The sequence below is a fragment of the Dipodomys merriami genome, unplaced genomic scaffold, assembly GCF_024711535.1.
Source record: "Dipodomys merriami isolate MVZ:Mamm:240054 unplaced genomic scaffold, mDipMer1.0.p SCAF_34, whole genome shotgun sequence".
In the NCBI taxonomy this organism is placed as follows: Eukaryota; Metazoa; Chordata; class Mammalia; order Rodentia; family Heteromyidae; genus Dipodomys; species Dipodomys merriami.
Window position 1 is genome coordinate 13,430,169 of NW_027204937.1, and position 18,428 is coordinate 13,448,596.

The following is an 18,428-nucleotide window of genomic DNA, read 5'->3' on the forward strand; positions in this document are numbered from 1 at the left end:
GGGCCTGAACTCTGGGCCTGGGTGCTGTCCTTCAGCTTTCAGCTCTTCAGCTCAAGGCTAGCGCTCTACCACTTGAGCCACAGCGCCACTTCCGGCTTTTTTCTTTTTGCTTATGTGGTGCTGAGGAATCGAACCCAGGGCTTCACACATGCAAGGCAAGTGCTCTATCACTGAGCCACCTTCCCAGCCCATCTATGAGATTCTTATCTCCAATTAACCACCAAAAAATCAGAAATGGAGCTGTGACTCAAATGGTAGAGAGCTAACCTTGAGCACAAAAGCTCAGTGACAGCACCCAGGCCCTGAATTCAAGCTCCAGGAGTGCCCCCCACACACACCCAAGAACAAAAAGAAAAAAGAAAGCTGGGTGCCGGTGGCTCACACTTGTAATCCTAGCTACTCAAGAGGCTGAGATCTGAGGATCTCAATTCAAAGCTAGCACGGGCAGGAAAGTCCGTGAGACTGTTATCTCCAATTAACCATCAGAAAATCAGAAGTGGCACTGTGGCTCAAGTGGTAGAGGGCTCACCTTGAGCTAAAGAGCTCAGAAACAGCCCAGGTCCCTAAAGAGCCCAGGTCCAGAGTTCAAGCCCCATAACCAACAGAAGAAGAAAAAAAGAAGAGAAGAAGCAGGTAGCTGGCTTTGAAACTAGTTTCAGATGGGTCCAGCATGTGCAAGGAATGGAGGTTACTTGGTTCCATTGTGTTTGGATCACTGTGGAGGGACTTTTAGGTGAAACAGAGAAAGCTCACTAGGCTAGAATAGTGTTTTAAATGCCAGCTGTGTGCAATCAGGACAAATTAACAAACCTCAGAGTTTCAGCATTTTCATCTGTGAATTGGAAAACTGGGCCCTATTTGGTAGTAAATCTTTTGGTTGGTGGTGGTAGTGGTAGTCCTAGGGCCTTGGGGCCCAGGGACTGTTCTGACCTTTTGTGCTCAAGGCTAGCACTCTACCACTTTGAGCCACAACTCCACTTCCAGTTTTCAGATGGTTAGTTGGAGATGAGTCTCATGGCCTTTCCTTCCTGGCTTTAAACTGTGATCCTCAGATCTCGACCTCCTGAGTACCTAGGTGTGAGCCACCAGTGCATACTGGGAAATGCTCCAGGATAGCGTTTCCAGCTCCCCTTTTCAGGATCTGTGTGTGTACGTAATCATACCCGTATGATTAATTGGAGAAAAGAATGTCAGCCAGGAATGAGTGGCTCATGCTTGTAATCCTAGCTACTCTAGAAGCTGAGATCTGAGGAATGCAGTTCCAAGCCAGCCAAGGCAGGAAAGTCAGTGAGACTCTTATCTCTTAACCACTCAAAAACTGGAAGTGGTTCTTTGGCTCAAAGTAGTAGAGCAAAAAAGCTCAAGAGACAGTGCCCAGGCCCTGAGTTCAAGCCCTACAACTGACAAAAAATAAAAAGTCACAGGTTTTCTTGCCTGGGCTGGCTTCAAACCATGATCCTCAGATCTCAGCCTCCAGAATAGCTAGGATTTAGAGGTGTAAGCCACTGGCACCCAGCACCCTTTCAGGATCTTAAATGAAATTATACAAGAGGGTTGGGGTGTAGCTGAGAGAGCATTTACCTAGCATGTGCAAAACCCCTGGGTTCAATCCCCAACCATGCAAAAATAATAAGCATAAAAATAGCCCTGTATCTAGTAAGTGATCTCAGTTTACTATTGAAGTTTGTTTAGATTTAGCTATGCTGACAGTTTTTCCTCTGAAGGGATTCCAGTGGAAAGTTGGACCATCCCTGGAGCAGTTTGTCTTCGAGCACTGACCTCATCTGGTCACAGGAACGAGTATCAGTTCTACTAGGGCGCTATGCTTCAGCTTCAACACCTTCCATATGATTCTCCAACCCTAAGAAGAGCAGGTCAGGTCCCCTCCAGGCCCTGCTAGAGCTAGCTTCTGCCTCTAGACAACCTCTTTTACATATACTCCACTTTGTGGACAAGGCTGAATTATTATATATCGCCCAGTAATGTAAATTAACCCCAGACACATGTTTGTCCTAATTTCCAGTCCCCTTTGAGAGGAATTGGGTGCCAACTTCTCCAGGAAGAGGTGATGATCTGCCTCTTGGCCGTTTTAACTTCTGTCACCCTAGGACTTGGGCTTCCCTGAAGGTAACCACAGAACCCTAATAATTAGGACTAACAATTTACCAGTCTCAGCTCAGTGAGAGACCCCGGCAGGGCATCAGGCACCGGCGGCAGCAAGTGCCCTCTTGCTTTCAGAAAAAAAGGCGAGGGAAGTGAAAGCCCTGACTCTTGGCTCCTGGAGTTCTACGCCCCCTGTGGCCCCGCAGGGTCCCAGCAGCTGTTGCCGCCAACCTGCCCAGACCCGTCTAATTTGCATACCCATGGTGCACCACGATTTCACGGCTTCGGTGGTGCTTGAATTGCCCCCCCCCTTCCATTCCCGAATGTGTTTCTTCACCACCATAGGCCATACCACCTTCTAGAACTTTACGTGGGTGTAAGTTACAGCCTTGTAGTACCTGAAGGTCAGGCACCAAACAACCATAAGTGTATTAAGTGTTAGGTCTCTAGGGAGAGTTGGGAGGCAGACAGAGAAGACATACTCTGGTTTCTCTTCAGATCGTATAAATCTTTCGCCTTTTACTAAAGATTTCCGTGGAGAGGAACAATTCTGAGTCATTAGTAATTTTTTGAGGCCTCGTCTTTAACGAGGCTCCATTTGTTTGTTAAAAAAAGACGCTTCTCAGGTTTAGTGTTGATCTGGGTTTTGAAAGAGCAAAGGGTGTGGTTAGTGTAAGTAGGATGCGTTCCAGCTTTCATGAAACCAAGTGCTTGGGTGGTGAGAATGGTGAAAGTGAGTAGCACTATTCAGGATAAGTATCTCAGGTTTGTTTTCCTGTGTCATTCTTCGCAGTAAACCACTTCTCTTGGGATCTAGGGAGCAGTAACTAGCAATGATTTAAGGGCCTCAGTCCATCCACCTGACCAATCATGAGACTATGGAACTGCCTGCTGACTTGGGACTGTTTTAACTGCGCACACCCTCTCACTCGCTGACTCCTACCTCAGAAAACTCATAATTAAAAAAAAAAAAAAAAAAAGATTAAAAAGCTGGGAAGGTGGTAGAGTGGTAGAGCGCTTGCCTTGCATGCCTGAGGCCCTGGGTTCGATTCCTCAGCACCACATAACTAAAAAGTAAAAAAAGCCGGAAGTGGCGCTGTGGCTCAAGTGGTAGAGCGCTAGCCTTGAGCTGAAGCGCTGAGGAACAGCGCCCAGGCCCAGAGTTCAGGCCCCACGACTGGACCCCCCCCCCAAAAAAAAAAAAAGAATGAAAGAAGTGGTGGGAGACATCTTCAGTAACAAGATTATAAATCTGAAACCTTAGACTCCCAAAGTCAAGGTTGCTACATATAGGAGGAATATGGGAGTTCTGAGTATCCTGAAATTAAAAACTGTTGTATTTTGAACTGGAAAGAGGAGGTGAAGTGAAAAAGACCAGTAAGTTAAGACTGAAAACTGAAAGGTCTCTTAGAAAGTAGAACTGGGGGCTGGGAATGTGGATTAGTGATAGAGTGTTTGCCTGGCATGCATGAAGCTCTAGGTTCGGTTCCTCATAGACCGTATAAACAGAAAAAAACGGAAGTGGTGCTGTGGCAAAAGCAGCTCAGGGACAGTGCCCGGGCCCCTGAGTTCAAGCCCCCAGGACAAGAAAGAAGAGAGACAGGACAGAGACAGAGACAGAGAGACAAATAGAACTGGCCTCACAGCTAGAGGAAGCAATCCAAGATTCTGGGCGTGGGCACCCACACAAATGGGACACAGGGCAGACGGGAAGCTCCATTTGTACTGGGCCTGAGGTGTTCGTGGCACATTTAGGCAGAACTCTTTCCAACAGCCTGGTTTATTATTATAAACGTAGTCTGAGCTGCTCGGGGTCATCAGCGCAAACCCGCACCGGGAAGGACAGGCCCGGGGGCCGAGCGTAGACTGAGGGCGGAGAGTTAAGGACTCTGACTGTCGGGTCTACAAACCCTAACCCCAGTCCTCCCACGGCTCCCACCCCAGGCTCCCCGCACAGGGCGTGGGGCCCCGCAGAGATAACCCTGTCCTCTGTGCTGGCTCGCGGGGCATGCTGGGGCCGGAAGCCAGCTCTAGGAGCAGAGGATGTCGGGAGCTGTAGTCCGGGATGCTCAGCCAGGCAGGCTCGGAACTCTTCCCCACTTGGTTGTGGATTTGGGTCACTTGAGAGGCAAATCCAGAAAGCGGTGGTGCTCCCGGGGCAGCGTGCCCCTCCTCCGGCGGCACGGGGTGCTTCGGGCCAGGGTTCCTCCCCGCAGGGCGTGGCACTTCCAGGCCTCCACGAGCTGCTCCACCTGCAGGGATCCGCCAGTCACTGTGCAGTCCCGCAGGACCCCTCACCCCCAAAGATTCAGGGCAGGCGGGCCGTGGGACCCCCGTTCCCGGGGTTCCCAAGCTGCAGAGTGGATCTGAGCCTGGTTTCCCGCGTCCGCACCGGGATGAAGGGCTCCCGCCGGTTCTGCTCTTCCAGGGCGCTCAGCTCCGCGGGGGCCAGCAGTTCCAGTCTCAGTTCTCCAACGACAGGGGCCGCCACCTCGGCCACAGGCCGCTCCAGCACAGCCTGCAAACGCCAGCCCTGAACCTTGGCCAGGCGGGCACATCTGCCCCCCCTCCCCCGCGCCCCTTTTTGGCTGAGCTCTTGCAGCCCTGGGCTCCCCTAGGCCACACTCACCGCGCCCACGCGCGCCCAGCTGCGGACTGCCCGGACCAGCTCCGCCTCGTCCACGCAGAGCCGGTCGCTGTGCAGCAGTGCCAACAGTGCAGAGGCTGACAGTTCCAAGAAGCCCCGGGTCTGCAGCGCCTCCTGAGGGCGGGGGACGGGGGGGAGGGAAGAGGGGTCAGGACGGAACACAAGAGGATTTGTGGGTTTAGGAGTATGAGAATGGGAAAGCATACCTGGCTGTGGGCCTCAATGAAGGCTATGCACCGTTCCTGCAATGGCCCCAAGCCAAAGGTGACAGCCACCTATTAGAGGATTGAGAGTGGACAGGTTCCATTAGCTCAGTGCTCCAACACTGAGAACCACCATTTAAGTCTAGCCCTAGCCCTAGATGAGGAGCTCACAGCACCTGTGACCTCCCAGGAAACGAAATCCAGACAAAGTTGTGTTGACACATGAGGACCCACATGAAGAACTGTCCTTCAAGCCCTATCCTGGGGCCAAAGCATGGCTTTTGAGTGCCACACTCCACCCTTACCCTCCCCCCAAAGGAGACCATTCCCACTTTTTTGGTTTGTGTCTTGTGCCAGTACTAGAGCTTCACCTTGGCCTGGGCACTCTCCATTAGCTTTTTCACTCAAGGCTAGGGCTCTACCACTTCTGGCATTCTGCTGATTAATTGGAGATGAGAATCTCACAAACATTCCTGCTCAGCCTGATTTTTGGACCTTGTTTATCAGATCTCAGCTTCCTGAAGAATTGGATTACAGGAGTGACCAGTGGCTCACTTGAGGCCCTGTGACCCTTGCTCCTGAAGCTGATTTGGGTGATAGGCCCTGGATCCCACAGCTCTGGGTACAGAATTTATTTATTTATTTATTTATTTTTGGGTCCAGTCGTAGGCCTGAACTCTGGGCCTGAGCACTGTCCCTCAGCTCACCTCAAGGCTCGCGCTCTACCACTTGAGCCACAGCGCCACTTCCGGCTTTTTTTTTTTTTTTTGCTTATGTGGTGCTGAGGAATGGAACTCAGGGCCTCAGGCATGCAAGGCAAGCACTCTACCACTGAGCCACCTTCCCAGCCCTGGGTACAGAATTTATATGTCCACTTCATGTACCCAGATATTCCCAAAGCAGATCTAAGCTGCTGGTACCTGAAGTACCACACACACAGACTTGTTTAGCAACACTCACCTGCAAGGCCTCACAAACCAACTCCACATCCAGCACCTTCACTACAAACTCCAGGCACAACTAAAGACAGAAATCAGAGCGCAGACTTAAAACAGTGAGTCACCCAGACTCCTAGCAGTCTCAGACCCATCCTGACTACAAGGCCTGACTAAGGACATGGAATTGTTAGGGCTTGAAATTTGGGGAACCCAGAGGGCCCAGAGGCTAACAAAGTCAAACACAGAAATGCATCTTCTTTTGCTGCTGCTTCTTCCTCCTCCTCTTCTTCCCCCTCCCCCTCCCTCCTCCTCCTTCTTCTTCCTCTTATTCCTTCTTGTTTCTTCTATTGTTGTTGTTGGTCATGGGGCCTGAACTCTGGGCCTGGGTGCTGTCCCTCAGCTCTTCAACTCAAGGCTAGCACCCTACCACTTGAGCCACAGTGCCTCTTCCAGCTTTTTCTGCTTATGTGGTACTAAGGACTCAAACCCAGGGCCTCATGCATACAAAGCAAGCACTCTACCACTGAGCCACATTCCCAGCCCAAAAATGCATGTTCTAGCATGTTTGCCTCTGATCAGATCAGATGTTATCATCCAAAATTTTAATTCCTTCCTCTCAGGATACTAATCTTTGTCCACTTCCTCCCACCTATTTTTTGGTGAGTGTGGAGGTGTGTGCGCACGCACGAGCACGCATGCACGCGCGTGTGCTGAGGCTTGAACTCAGAGTTTCATGCCTTTCCACTTGAGCCACACTTCCATTTCTGGCATTTTGATTAGCTGGAGATGAGTCGCTTGGATTTTTCTGAGCTGTCATCCTCAGATCTCAGCCTACTGAGTAGCTAGGATTACAGACAAGAACCACCAGCACCCGGCCACAGCCACTACCACCTCCTCCTCCTCTTCTTTGTTTCCCCCTTTTTCTTTTAATTTGGCACTAGAGATCAAACCCTGGGCATCATGCATGCTAGGCAAGTGCTCTGCCATTGAATTATATTCCCAGCCTAAAGTTCAAATTTTGTTTTATTCTGTTTTGTCGTGTTGGAAACTGTATGGGTCCTTACAGATGCTAAGCAAGCACTCTATTCCAGTGAACTACACCCACAATCCTTTGGGTATTTTTTTTTTTTAATTTTTCTTCTTCAATGCTGGGGAATGAACCCAGGACTTTATACATGCTAGGCAAGCTCTCTACCATTGAGCTACATCCCCTGCCCCCACATTCTCTCATGTTTTTTTTTTTTTTTTTTTTTTGCCAGTCATGGGGCTTGAACTCAGGGCCTGGGCACTGTCCCTGAGCTTCTTTTGCTCAAAGCTATCACTCTACCATTTGAGCCACAGTGCCACTTCCAGCTTGTTTCTGTTTATGTGGTACTGAGGAATGGAACCCAGGGCTTCATGCGTGCTAGGCAAGCATTCTACCACTAAGCCACATTCCCAGTCTCACCCCTGTACTTTTCTTTTTTTTTCTTTTTGGTCCGGTCGTGGGGCCTGAACTCTGGGCCTGGGCACTGTCCCTCAGCTCTTCAGCTCAAGGCTAGTGCTCTACCACTTGAGCCACAGCGCCTCTTCTGGCTTTTTCTTTTTGCTTATGTGGTGCTGAGGAATCGAACCCAGGGCCTCAGGCATGCAAGGCAAGTGCTCTACCACTGAGCCACCTTCCCAGCCCACCCCCGTGCTTTTCTTTGTGTGCATACATGCTCCCCTCTAGGTTAGTGTGTGTGAAGCAGGGTGTGAACTGAGCCCACGAGAGGCATGGGAACCAAGCCAGAGCCTACCTCTCGCAGATCCTCCAGCCCATACTCCAGGGCCGCTGTCAGCACTTCCAGCACCTGATGGGGAGAGCAGAAGAGTTTTCCCCATCCCTAAGCCCACTGCATGATGGGAGGACACCTGCTTTTTATACCCCCAGCATCTCCCATCCCCAGGCCACTGCTTAGTGGGCTCACAGAATGGCGGTGCAGTGCGACACTGTTGGTATACAGGAACTCCAGCACTGCCAGGAAAGCCTCAGCTGGCACAGTGCTTAGCACCACAGGACTAGGTACCCCAGAATCCAGGTCTGTACTCAGAAGTCTCTGGAAGAAGTTGCATCTACAGGCCAGCAAGCACCGGTGGGCAAATACCTCCTGCCGCTCTTGACCAACTACAAAGCGCACATCACTGAGGGAGAGAAGTGGGGGAGAAGAATCCTGAGCCTAGAGAACAGCTTGGCCTTTCCTCCTGCCTACTATGGGCCTTAGTTTCCTTGAGTATATGTAAGAAATAGGGCTTAGGAAGTAGCCCTGTGGCTCAAAGTGATAGAGTGCTAGCCTTGAGCAAAACACTCAGAGATGATGCCCAGGGCCTAAGTTCAAGCTCCATGTTGGACAAAAAAAAGAAACAAAGATTTAGCCTTCCAGCAGCAGATCTGGACACTGGCCTGAATTCTAATCCCAGCTCTACCCTATACTAACGTAGTGATTTTCTATCTGATCCTGGGCTTTTCACCCAGATCTCACTGGAGGTGCTCATGCTTTATCAGGACTGATGCAAGATGGCTCCCACCACCCTCCTCACTAGTCTTAGCCTTAAGGGTAGAGGAAACTTCTTGACTCCTCCTCTTCATCTGACTGCCAACTCAGCTTTTTTCAGCCCTCCTCCAGAAAAATGTGGGTGTGGGATGCAGAGTGTGAAAACAGACTGCAAACAAACATAGAATGGTGATGTACTGAGGTCAGACCACATTTTCCATCTTCATGATCATTTCCGGCCCCAAACTCTGGGTGTCTAAACAAGGTAAGTCAGTAGAAGGGAGGAAGAAAAAACTTGAGCTTCCTGGAGCCTCCTATAGTGTCCCAGTCTTAAGACCTGGTGTTCCCACTACTCAAGCCAGACTCTGACACCCCCCCCTCCCACTCCGCCTCCCGCTCCAAGAAGCAGGGTTGTGGGAACCACTGACCCTTGGAGAAGAGTAAAGCTTTGAGAAGATGGCATCCTGACTTATGCTGCCCCAGTAAACTCTAGCCCTGGTTTCAGACAGCACTAACATCTTGCCCAATCAGTGGATGGTCAGCACCCTTGAACTACTTCCTGTCTAGGTCACTGGTTCAATCCCTTGAGCTTTCTTTCTCTTGTGAATCCCCAGTTCCCACAACAGTCATCTTACTCCTCTGCCTCTTCAAGAAAGGAGGCCTTCACACTAGCTGAGTATTGTCTGGGGGAGCGTCAAGTTACATCCCACCCCTCTAGATCCAGAAAGTGAAGGCTCTTTGCCAGAATCAGGGAAGGACAGGCTTTGCCTGAACTCATACAGCAGCCCCAGACTCCAGTTCCTTCTGTTCCCCACCTCTGGCTCTCAGAATACCTTGGTCACTGAGTGGCCAGCAATCATCTTCTGTATTTGACGTCCCCATAGACTGAGTCCCCTGGTGAGGGAGGAAGGCCAAGTCCTCACTCCCCACCTCCTCTTCACCCAGGGCCTCCCTGGTAGGAGACACAGGCCCAACAGAGCCAGCCAGGGAAAACTCACCAGCCAGGCCCACTCCCTCACCTGTATCGGGGGTTGTTGACAAGGCTCCGGAGTGCTGTAGAAAAGGGCACAGCCTGTCCATGCACAGTCAGGCCTGCCGTCTCCATGGGTAAGATGGGGTAGGGGGAGAAAGACAGCGAAGGGGCCTAGGAGGCCCGCTGCGGCTTCTGGTCTGTGAAAGACTTGGCCAAGGCCCTAGAGCCAGCCTGGAGACCGGAGAGGGAGGGGCGGGGCCCACAAGGCCTATCTGTTAAGAAGCTAAAGTTTAGGGAGGAAAAGCAGCCCAGGTTGCTAAAGAAAGCGGTAGAGACCCATAGAGGAAGCCAGAGGCTCCCTGGATGGTGACGAACACAGAGGAGGTCCTGGGGAGGCCGATGCTGGATCAGCCTGTGGTCTTGGGAGAATCTGCTAGCAACAAGGCCCAGGCTGGGAGCCTGCCCAGGCAGCAGCTGGTAAGAAGCCTGTGGGTTTCCATGGAAACAGCAGGGCCTGGGGAAGCCCCGCCCATCTTCCAGTCCTAGGGCAAAACCTCTCAGCCTGTGGAAGGGCCCTAAGCTGAGTCTGAGAATCCTAGCACTGGCCCCTGTCTGTCCTAGATTCAGAGTTCAAGCCCCTTGTCTTCCTAAGTCCTTCCAACAGGCTCACAAGTTAAATCTTGGTTGGGGAGGCAGAGGAGCCCACCTTGACAGGGAAAATGATAACCTCTTTGGGTGGTTTTCAGGACTTAGATTTAGCTGTGCCATCCTTCCATGAAGAGGATCTTCAGCTCCTGAAGTGTCAGCTGTGTCATTGCCACTAGCATTCCTGAAATGCAATGCTGGAGGGGATACTCTAGGTACTGAGGCAAGCAGAAGATATGCCAGCTCAGGACAAGCCCCAGGGCACCAGGATCAGTCAGCAACGGTCAGGAGATTGGATTTAAATTCATTCCTGAATCACAGCAGTCTCAGGCCTGGCTCTCCTAAGCTGAGTCCACGGGCCTCTCCTCCCCCCACCTACAGTCCAGAACTGAGGAAATCATCCAAGCCCCACCCTAGCTCTGCCTGGAGCGGAAATCTGTCCTCCTAGAAGCTGACAGAGGAACCATGACGTGCTCTTTCCTGTGGGCCCAGACTCTGCATTCCTGAGCAGCCACCCCAGCAGCCTAAGGCTTTCCCCTACCCTAGGCCCCTGTGACTCACAAATGGCAAGTCATCTGGGCATTATGTACAGAAATGGACAACAGCTCAAGAGCCCTGAGACTGGATACCTTTCTGACCAGAGACCTTCTCTACATCCTCTTCCCTCTTCTTGTTGGCCCATAGTAACAGGTCTTTAAACTTCAGTCCCTCAAGGAGTTCTTGGGCTCCTTCTCCCCCATAACTAACTCAGGGGCATGCCACCTTTGACAGGTGCTCATAGTAGTAACAATCTGGTTATTCCAGAGTCGGGCCAGAGGGAGGAACTTTGGGAGGGAGGTGTCCTTGCCATGGCAGCCATGGCAACTGCACAACACAACCCTTCCCCGCCCACCCTGCAGTCAGGTCAGGCTGGGCCAGCCAGGTGAGAACTCAGAAGCCAAAGGCTACAGGTGACTCAGGTGCCTGAAGGAGTTTCGGGAGAAGAGAATAGCCATCCCACAAGTGATTCTGTAGGTGGAGTCAGAAGCCAGAGCTGAGAGTGGAAGGTGCCCCAGAAGTCATCTGGCCCCAGCTTCAGCCTGCTGCTGCAGGAATCTTCTGAGTGCCTACCCAAAGCAGGTAGGATTGGAAGATGGCTGGATTCATTCAGTACGTCCTGGGTTAGAGGGTTCTGTGGGGAAGGAGTTGGGTGCTGATATCTCATGCCCATTCAAAGCTAGCCCTAGCCAAAAATTCCATCAGACTCTTATCTCCAATTAACCAGCACTAAGCTGGGAATAGAGCTGTGGTACCGTGCTAGCAAAGAGTAAAAAAAGTACAGAGACAGCACCCCACACCCAAAGACAAGAATAAACAAAAGATTAGAAACACCATTTCCAGCTAAGTGCCAGTGGCTCATGCCTGTAATCCTAGCTACTTAGGAGGCTGAGATCTGAGGATCCTGGTTCAAAGCCAGCCTAGGCAGGAAAGTCCATGACATGCTTATCTCCAATAAACCACTCAGAAAACCAGAAGTGGTGCTGTAGCTCACATGGTAGAGCGCTAGCCTTGAGCTGAAGAGCTGAGGGACAGTGCTTAGGCCCAGAGTTCAAGTGACACACACACACAAAAAAAAGAAAAAAGAAAAAAAAGTGGCGGGGGGTGGGGTGATATCACCAAGCAATACTTGAGTATAGAAAGAGCTGGCCAGTAAAAGCCACTCAAAGTGTGGGTCTTTTAGCAGGCAAGTCCATGGCTGGCAAGTGTCTATCTCCTGGACACCAGGAAGAAGAGAGTGCCAAAGACCCAGTGCCAAAACTACCATCAGTGCGGCCAAGAAGCCGCCTGCCCAGCATTGATGAGACCAGACAAACGGGTGTAGGCCCTGCCTCCCGCCGTGGTTCAGTGCTGGGCATAACCGTGTCCCTCTCACACCGAAACTCGCTGGCTGGATCAGGAACTGGACATGGAGGTCGGCGACAGTCCTTGGGCCCAGTGCCTCCTCTTGGCTGGCGGGTCAGTTTCTCAGGCCTGCCCCTAGGGCCTGTCCGTCGAGTGGCACCTTCATACCGTATGGAGCCTGCGCCAGGGGAGCGCTGGGAGACTGCACGTGCACAGCGTGTCCTGGAGGCAGTGTTGGATAAGAGGCTGTGCAACACCAGCTACTGTGGCTTAGAGGCCGGGCAGCTGGCACGGGAGCTGTGTGAGCAGGTGCGCCTGCGCCTGCGCGAGCTCAGCCCACCTCGCTACAAGCTGGTGTGCAGCGTGGTGCTGGGGCCACGTGCAGGCCAGGGCGTGCACGTGGCCAGTCGTGCTCTGTGGGATGCAGCGCATGATGGGCTGGCCTCTGCTACCTTTACGAATGCCTCACTCTTCGCGGTGGCCACAGTCCACGGGCTGTACTGTGAGTAAGCAGACCTCCACATTCTGTAAAATGGTTTATTATCCCAGGAGGAAGCCCCCCTGGGGCTCACATCCCAATAAATAAATGTTTGTCAATAAATAAAAGTGGTCCATAAATAATACCCCCTAGCTGGGGGCTAAGGCTCAGGCTTAACTCAGAGAAGGGGTAAGAAACAGTAAGAATAGGCTGCCCCTAACTCCAGTAAAGCTGGTCCCTGATTCCCTGGGGGGATTCATCCAGGAGCCCCCAGTGAGGCACCAAAGGGACAGGGAGGGCCACAAAGGCAAGGGCCAGAGTCTTGCAGGCACAGGCCTCAGTCTTGAGAGCTTGGGTCCCGGCCTGCTTCTGCAGGTGAGGGTCTAGGCGGGACTGCGGTCACGAAGCAGGCGCAGAGCATAGCGGAGTCGCTGCCGCAGGTCTGGGGAGCAGCCCAGCTGCCGGAGGTGGGAGGCGAGGTAAGTACAAGCACTTCGATTCCGGGCCACAAAAGTCACAAGGAGGGGCTCCCAGCCACTGAGGATCAGCTTGGTGTGGTCCCCGTAAAAGTTCACCTGTGCACAAGAGGGCGACACTGTTCAAGCTCTAGGCCCAAAAGACTTTCCCGGCATTCTGGACCTACCAGCCCTTCCATCCAGCTCCAGCATGGACTCTTACCTGGACAGTGCCATCGCTAAATATCATGAGTAGGGCTTGATCAGTCTTGACCCACTGCAGCAGCAAGGGTGGAGCAGGTACCTCTACCTCTTCCACACTGGGCAAATCTCCACCCTAGGAGCAAAGGCAGGGGCAGGTCACTGAGCTGACCAGAGTCGGACCCTGCCCCACTGACGAATCCCTTACCAATCAATCCTAGCTGTGTCCTCCCATCCCCACCAAAGGGGAATCGGAAAGGATCAGGATGTTGTTTGTTGTCCACATGGCTCCCCGCAAACCAAGTACCTTCATGAGGTGCTGTTCCATGTAGGAGGCAAAATACCGCAGGATGCCCAGCTGAGGCTGTAGGGCCCGGGGCACAGCACCCACAGAAAACGAAAAGTGCTTTGTACTGGTAGGGTTGTAGTGCACAGTCCTAGATGGGAGGGGGGCAGAAATCAGAGATAGCCCTGCACCCATGTTCTTCCCCTGGGAAACTCCAGGCCCCTGTACCCAGGAACATATCCCAAAGTGCAGCCTTGTGGGTTCTGGGCACCCCACAACACTTACTTTCTATTGGCGGACAGGGCCATGTGTGTGCCGTCGTTGAAGAGCACAGCTACACGACGGCTGGACAGTTGATAGCCAAAGCCAAACTTGTTGGAGTAGTCAACCCACTTGCTGACCCACACGAGAGGCTCTGGCTGAGCCAACGGAGCTGGGTTCTGGTCGGCTGTGTCCAGAAAGGAAGTGATGACTTAACCCTTGGCCAAGGCCAAAGAATTCCCCATATCATCCCCATGTACCGGACTCCAGCCTCACCTGGGGGCATGAAGGCCACACAGTTTCTCAGAGCACACAGGGCTGACTCTACCACCGTAGCCACAGTCAGACCCTCTTCAAACCCTGAAGGGAACAGGACGCTGCTGAGATTTAGGAGGCATTAACCTCTCTACCCCAGACCTAGGTCAAATCCCTCTTGTCTTCGCTCCAGTCCCTTGTGTCCACCCCAGCAACATTATAGCACTTGGAGTCCTCCCTGGCTCCTCACCATCTCCGGTGCTTGCCAGGGTCCCCCGGGGGGAGCTGTCTTCAGCTGCTGTCTCTACCAGGCTGATAGGGGCAGGACCAGAAGCTGCTGGATCCTAGAGGGTTTGGATAAGGAGAGCAAGTGAAATCGGTTCCACAATCCAAATCCTTGAAAGTCCAGGCCCAGCCTGGCCCTGGCTTCCAGGGCACCTCAGGTCAGTCCTAGCTAGCTAATGAGATGTAGCCAATTAGCCTACCACGAGGCTGGATGCTTCATCAGCCTTTTATCCCAGGCTTCCCTCAGCTGCTAGGGCAGGAATGAGTCAGAACAGTGCCACGTGAGCACTCACCTCGGGCTTGGCATCTGGATGGCCAATGGATGTACGCATAAGGCCGCTCACCAAACACGACACTTCGTCCCGCTCCTCAGGGTGGCTCTTATCTGAACGTGAGGGAGAAGAGAACCCTCAGTTCCTGTCCAGCCCATTTGCCCCAGGGATGGCACAGACAGGCCTTCCCAAGCACTTGGGCAACAAACACCCCGCTCCAGGAGTTCACAGACGCCACGCTCCCATGCCTACAAAGTGGATAAAATAAGCTGAACAACTGTGTACACCAGTACTGAAGTTTGAGTTCAGGGCCTGGGCACTGTCCCTGAGCTTTTTTTACTCAAGGCTAGTGCTCTACCACCTGAGCCACAGCTCCACTTCCAGCTTTTTGATAGTTAATTGGAGGTAAGAGTCACGTGGACTTCCCTGCCCAGGCCAGCTTCAAGTTTTGATCCTCAGAGCTCAGCTTCCTGAGTAACTAGGATTCTAGGAATAAGCCACTGGCATTGGCTGACTGCCTGCTCTTATACCTCAGCCCACGAACACCCCAGACTCACTTTTGTTCTTCTTCCTGCCAAACAGGCTCTTGGTAACTTTGGCAAAGAGACTCCTGGCTGGGTTGGGAGGCGTCAGATCTGGGACTGTCACGCAGCTGCTCACAGGGAGCCGGTCAGGGGTATAGCCCTAAGGAGGAGAGCCACGTCAACAGAGAGACCCCAAGGGTCCTTCCACCTGTCTCCATTTATCCCTCAGGAACATGCAGACTGAACTCAAATGTTACGTGACAGACCTTGGTAAAGAAATCATGGCGCAGGATCTGCTCAATAGAGGGGCGGTCTCGGGGTGAGGCTCGTAGGATGGCAGCCAGGAGCTGCCGAGCAGGCAGCGAGAGGCTGGCAGGCAGAGTGTAGTGAACCTGTTTGATGCAGCGGTACGTTTCCTTCAGGTCAGCTGTCTCAAAAGGGGGGGTCCCACACAGCAGTGTGTACCTGTGGGCCAAGGATAGGGATCAGGAGCAATGAAGTAGGAAGAGAGCCTCCCACTAACCACCACCTGTCTGCCAATGACTGTGTCACTCACATGACGCAGCCCAGTGACCACACATCTGCCTCAGGGCCATGGCCCTGTCTCAGCAGCACTTCTGGAGCCACGTAGTTGGGAGTGCCACAGATGGTCCTGAAAGAGGGTAGGAAAAAGAGGGGAGGGTTCAGATCCAGCCCAGCAGCCCCCATTCCTGCCCCCACTGTGAGTCCAGACAAAGCAGCTGCCTGTCACCAAAGGCCAGAGAGCTCCTGCTTGTCTTGAGACAATGGATGCTGGGGATGGCAGCTGAGTCCCCGCCCACCCGCCTGGCCCAGCTGCTCAACTGCTCAGCAGGACAGGGGGAGGCCCTGACCCCCAAGCAGCCCCCTCCTCCAAGGTCAATACAAAGGGTCCATGAACTGATCTCATCCCCGACTCCCGTCTGTCAGAAACTCATCAGGCTCCTTCCATGGTCTGTGCCATACCCACACCAACACTAGCTCTCACACACACACACCCAACACTCATCTTCCACACATGCTATCTGTGTTATACACACCCAGTCATAGTAGCCACAGTGGGATCATCTTTTGTGTGTCTATCTGTGTGCACCAGTACTGGGGCTTGAACTCAGACCCACATACTCTTGCTTAGTTTACTCAAGGCTACAGCCCTACCATTTGAGCCAAATCTCCACTTCTGGCTTATTGATGGTTAATTCAAGATAATAGCCTCTTGTACTTGTCTGCCTGGGATACCTCTGAACCTCAATCCTCAAATCTCAGCCTTATGAGTAGCTAGGACTATAGGTATGAGCCACCAGTGCCTGACCTCCCAGTAGTCTTCTTACACAGAAGATCAAGTTCTGTCATTCCTACACTTAAGTCTCCTTCACACATGTACACACTGCCTGGCTCATGTTACCATCCCCATCCATACACAGGCTCAATTATACAATTCAAAAGATCCTATACACATATAACCTCTTCCTCCCCTGCCCCCCAGGAACTTAGGTCACCTTCCCCATCTGTATCACATGTCAATCTTCCAGGGTTCCCACCAGACCCATCCTCTCAGTCAGACCCAGGAAGCCAGGCTGCCACCTCCACCTTCAAACACTCAAGCAAACAGCTCATCACCCCTTCCCTATTTATCACATGCTCACATCAGGCAGTCACCTGCCTCCCACATACATACTGTCTGTCTGTCACATACAGATTGTGCCATCCCTCCCTCAAACACTCACTTCTTCCTCTGCTCTGGAGGCTCTAACCGAGCTGCCAGCCCAAAATCCCCCACCTTCAGTTCCATGTTCTCAGTGATGAAAAAATTTCCTAGACAGGGCCAGAGGGATATATCAGATAACTCCCCTCCTCCCTCCCTCTTCTTCCCACCATATGCCCTCCCTCCCCCCACCCCTCCCCAGGCTGATCACCAGTCTTACCCAGCTTGAGGTCTCGGTGCAAGATGCCCCTCTGGTGCAAGTACTTCAGGCCTGAAAGGATTTGCCGCAGGTAGTAGCGTACTTCTGGTTCCAACAGGGTGTGCCGAGCCTTCCAGATGTGGGCCAGAGACTGCAGAGAGCCACGGCGTCAAGCCCTGTTCACCCTCCCTGACCCTTCCCCGATAAGGGGCTGGCTGAAGAAGGCAGAACCCCATGACTGGGTCTTTGGACAGCTTCCCCCCCACCCCCTTTTCTCTTCCCACCCCTCCCTGTCCCTCACCTTTCGGCTGCAGAGCTCCAGGAAAATGTAGATATTATCAGCATCCTCGAAGTGGTGAGAAAAGCGAACGATATGGCGGTGCTGGAGGTCTCGGTGCAACTCAATCTCGTTTAGGATCTGCGATGGGGGAGCCGGGTCGTTATCTTCGCGGGGTTCTCCAGCCACTCTCCCCTCCCCAACCCTCGCCCCTCTGCGCCCGGTCCCACCTTCTCGCGTTGATGCGGCTTGGCGACGCGGCTCTGCGGGATGACTTTGACGGCGTAGGCGCCGCCAGTCTCCGTGTCGGTGGCTTCGTAGCAGCGGGCGAAGCCCCCCTAGGAGAAGGGCGCATCAGGCCGGGCGCTCCAGAGGCTGGTTCTGGCCCGCAGACGCCTCCACATAAGGGCCCAGCGTACCCCGCCTACCCGGCAGGACTCCCTCTCACCCCACACAGCCCCCGACCCACCTTGCCCAGCAAGCGCCCTTTGAAGTAGGTACGGCCGCTGCGCGGGTCGGTGATGAGGCGCCCGGGGTCCGGCGCCGGGGTCCCGGCCAGCATCTCTGGCTCGGATCCGGGCAAGACACTAGGAGGTGGTCCCGGTCCGGCGGGAGGCGCAGGCGGGGCGGCAGCACGCGGGAACGGGCGCGGGGACAGGAAGCCGGCGGCGGGCTCCATCCCGGCGGCGCGCAGCAGCGCGAGCCCGCCTGGTTCTCGGTTCCGCCCGGCCCCAGCCGCGCGTGGCGCTGCCAGGTTTCGTTACGCTGCGCTCGCGCCCAAGGGAGGCTGGCGTTTTTATCAATGAAGGCCTGCCCCCTCCCTAGTCCTACGTCACCACGAGCCCCGCCCTCTTCCTGAGGGCGAGTCAGGGGAAAGCCTCGCCCACTGCCCGGCCCTGCGTCACCCTGAAGCTCCACCCACCGGCGCACTTCCAGGCTCCGCCTTCTGATCCTGCCTTAAAGCCACAGTGCTCGTCACGCAGCTTGCTGGTGCGTGACCGTGTGTCCTGCTAATGGCAGCCTCTTCCTTTCCCTATTTTTCGGGACACAAGTTGAAGTCAGAGTCGGGGTCTGAGAACTAGGAAAGGAAAGGCACGCCAGGAGTGGCGCTCACTGTTTCTTGGGCGGGTCAACGATTCATCTTTTTTGTGTGTAGTATCCTGTGAGCTAGCCAGATGCTAGCCCAGTGCTGCCCCCTTTAGAACTAAGGAGAAGCACACCCTAGAGCCTGGCTTGCCTGGCTAGTCTGGCTGCAGGACTCCATGCTGGCTTTGGTGGGCTGAGTCTAGAAGTCAAGACTTCCCCACAC

General features: G+C 53.4%; 3 protein-coding genes and 1 non-coding gene across 9 annotated transcripts; 2 read left to right on the forward strand and 2 right to left on the reverse strand.

Annotated features, from left to right (window-relative positions):
• Positions 1–2,581: 2,581 nt before the first annotated feature.
• Positions 2,582–2,697, forward strand: LOC138803558 (U5 spliceosomal RNA). The gene has a single exon (XR_011364968.1). It is a non-coding gene; the product is annotated as a U5 spliceosomal RNA (small nuclear RNA).
• Positions 2,698–3,885: 1,188 nt separating this feature from the next.
• Positions 3,886–10,786, reverse strand: LOC138803262 (BTB/POZ domain-containing protein 19). Of its 4 annotated transcripts, none has more exons than XM_069987080.1 (8): positions 10,652–10,786; positions 7,841–8,054; positions 7,670–7,723; positions 5,914–5,973; positions 4,957–5,025; positions 4,733–4,864; positions 4,496–4,621; positions 3,886–4,355 (listed from the first exon to the last, which is right to left on the reverse strand). In XM_069987080.1, exons 1-8 carry the CDS (start codon positions 10,702–10,704, stop codon positions 4,221–4,223), a joined length of 843 nt encoding a protein of 280 aa, XP_069843181.1. In that variant the 5' UTR covers positions 10,705–10,786; the 3' UTR covers positions 3,886–4,220. The 4 variants fall into 4 exon arrangements, with proteins under 4 accessions (XP_069843181.1, XP_069843183.1, XP_069843180.1 ...); XM_069987082.1 differs by lacking the exon at positions 10,652–10,786 and adding an exon at positions 9,424–9,863 and having other exon boundaries at positions 7,940–8,054; XM_069987079.1 differs by lacking the exon at positions 10,652–10,786 and adding an exon at positions 9,424–9,863.
• Positions 10,787–10,947: 161 nt separating this feature from the next.
• Positions 10,948–12,501, forward strand: LOC138803414 (dynein light chain Tctex-type 4-like). Of its 3 annotated transcripts, none has more exons than XM_069987380.1 (2): positions 10,948–11,141; positions 11,743–12,501. In XM_069987380.1, exon 2 carries the CDS (start codon positions 11,754–11,756, stop codon positions 12,411–12,413), a length of 660 nt encoding a protein of 219 aa, XP_069843481.1. In that variant the 5' UTR covers positions 10,948–11,141; positions 11,743–11,753; the 3' UTR covers positions 12,414–12,501. The 3 variants fall into 3 exon arrangements, with proteins under 3 accessions (XP_069843481.1, XP_069843482.1, XP_069843483.1); XM_069987381.1 differs by having other exon boundaries at positions 11,746–12,501; XM_069987382.1 differs by lacking the exon at positions 10,948–11,141 and adding an exon at positions 11,155–11,171.
• On the reverse strand, positions 12,427–17,873 carry LOC138803413 (serine/threonine-protein kinase PLK3). The gene is made up of 15 exons (XM_069987379.1): positions 17,589–17,873; positions 17,350–17,457; positions 17,144–17,260; positions 16,864–16,993; positions 16,666–16,753; positions 15,477–15,572; positions 15,187–15,385; positions 14,954–15,080; positions 14,418–14,509; positions 14,090–14,183; positions 13,861–13,944; positions 13,609–13,771; positions 13,345–13,474; positions 13,060–13,173; positions 12,427–12,956 (listed from the first exon to the last, which is right to left on the reverse strand). The coding sequence occupies exons 1-15, from the start codon at positions 17,796–17,798 to the stop codon at positions 12,765–12,767; spliced, it is 1,944 nt and encodes a 647-aa protein (XP_069843480.1). The 5' UTR covers positions 17,799–17,873; the 3' UTR covers positions 12,427–12,764.
• Between the last annotated feature and the right edge of the window lie 555 nt (positions 17,874–18,428).

What these genes read in the sequence shown, in the direction of transcription:
- LOC138803414 (XM_069987380.1), top strand. Translation starts at nt 11,754, where the DNA reads ATGGCTGGCAAGTGTCTATCTCCTGGACACCAGGAAGAAGAGAGTGCC.
- LOC138803262 (XM_069987079.1), bottom strand. Translation starts at nt 9,509, where the DNA reads ATGGAGACGGCAGGCCTGACTGTGCATGGACAGGCTGTGCCCTTTTCT. An exon ending in TGGTTTGTGAGGCCTTGCAG is followed by an intron (nt 5,026 to 5,913) that starts GTGAGTGTTGCT and finishes ATCCTCTAATAG; the next exon opens with GTGGCTGTCACCTTTGGCTT. An exon ending in GCTGGGCGCGCGTGGGCGCG is followed by an intron (nt 4,622 to 4,732) that starts GTGAGTGTGGCC and finishes TGGCGTTTGCAG; the next exon opens with GCTGTGCTGGAGCGGCCTGT.
- LOC138803413 (XM_069987379.1), bottom strand. Translation starts at nt 17,798, where the DNA reads ATGGAGCCCGCCGCCGGCTTCCTGTCCCCGCGCCCGTTCCCGCGTGCT. An exon ending in GCCATGATTTCTTTACCAAG is followed by an intron (nt 15,081 to 15,186) that starts GTCTGTCACGTA and finishes TCTCCTCCTTAG; the next exon opens with GGCTATACCCCTGACCGGCT. An exon ending in ATCCAGATGCCAAGCCCGAG is followed by an intron (nt 14,184 to 14,417) that starts GTGAGTGCTCAC and finishes CAAACCCTCTAG; the next exon opens with GATCCAGCAGCTTCTGGTCC.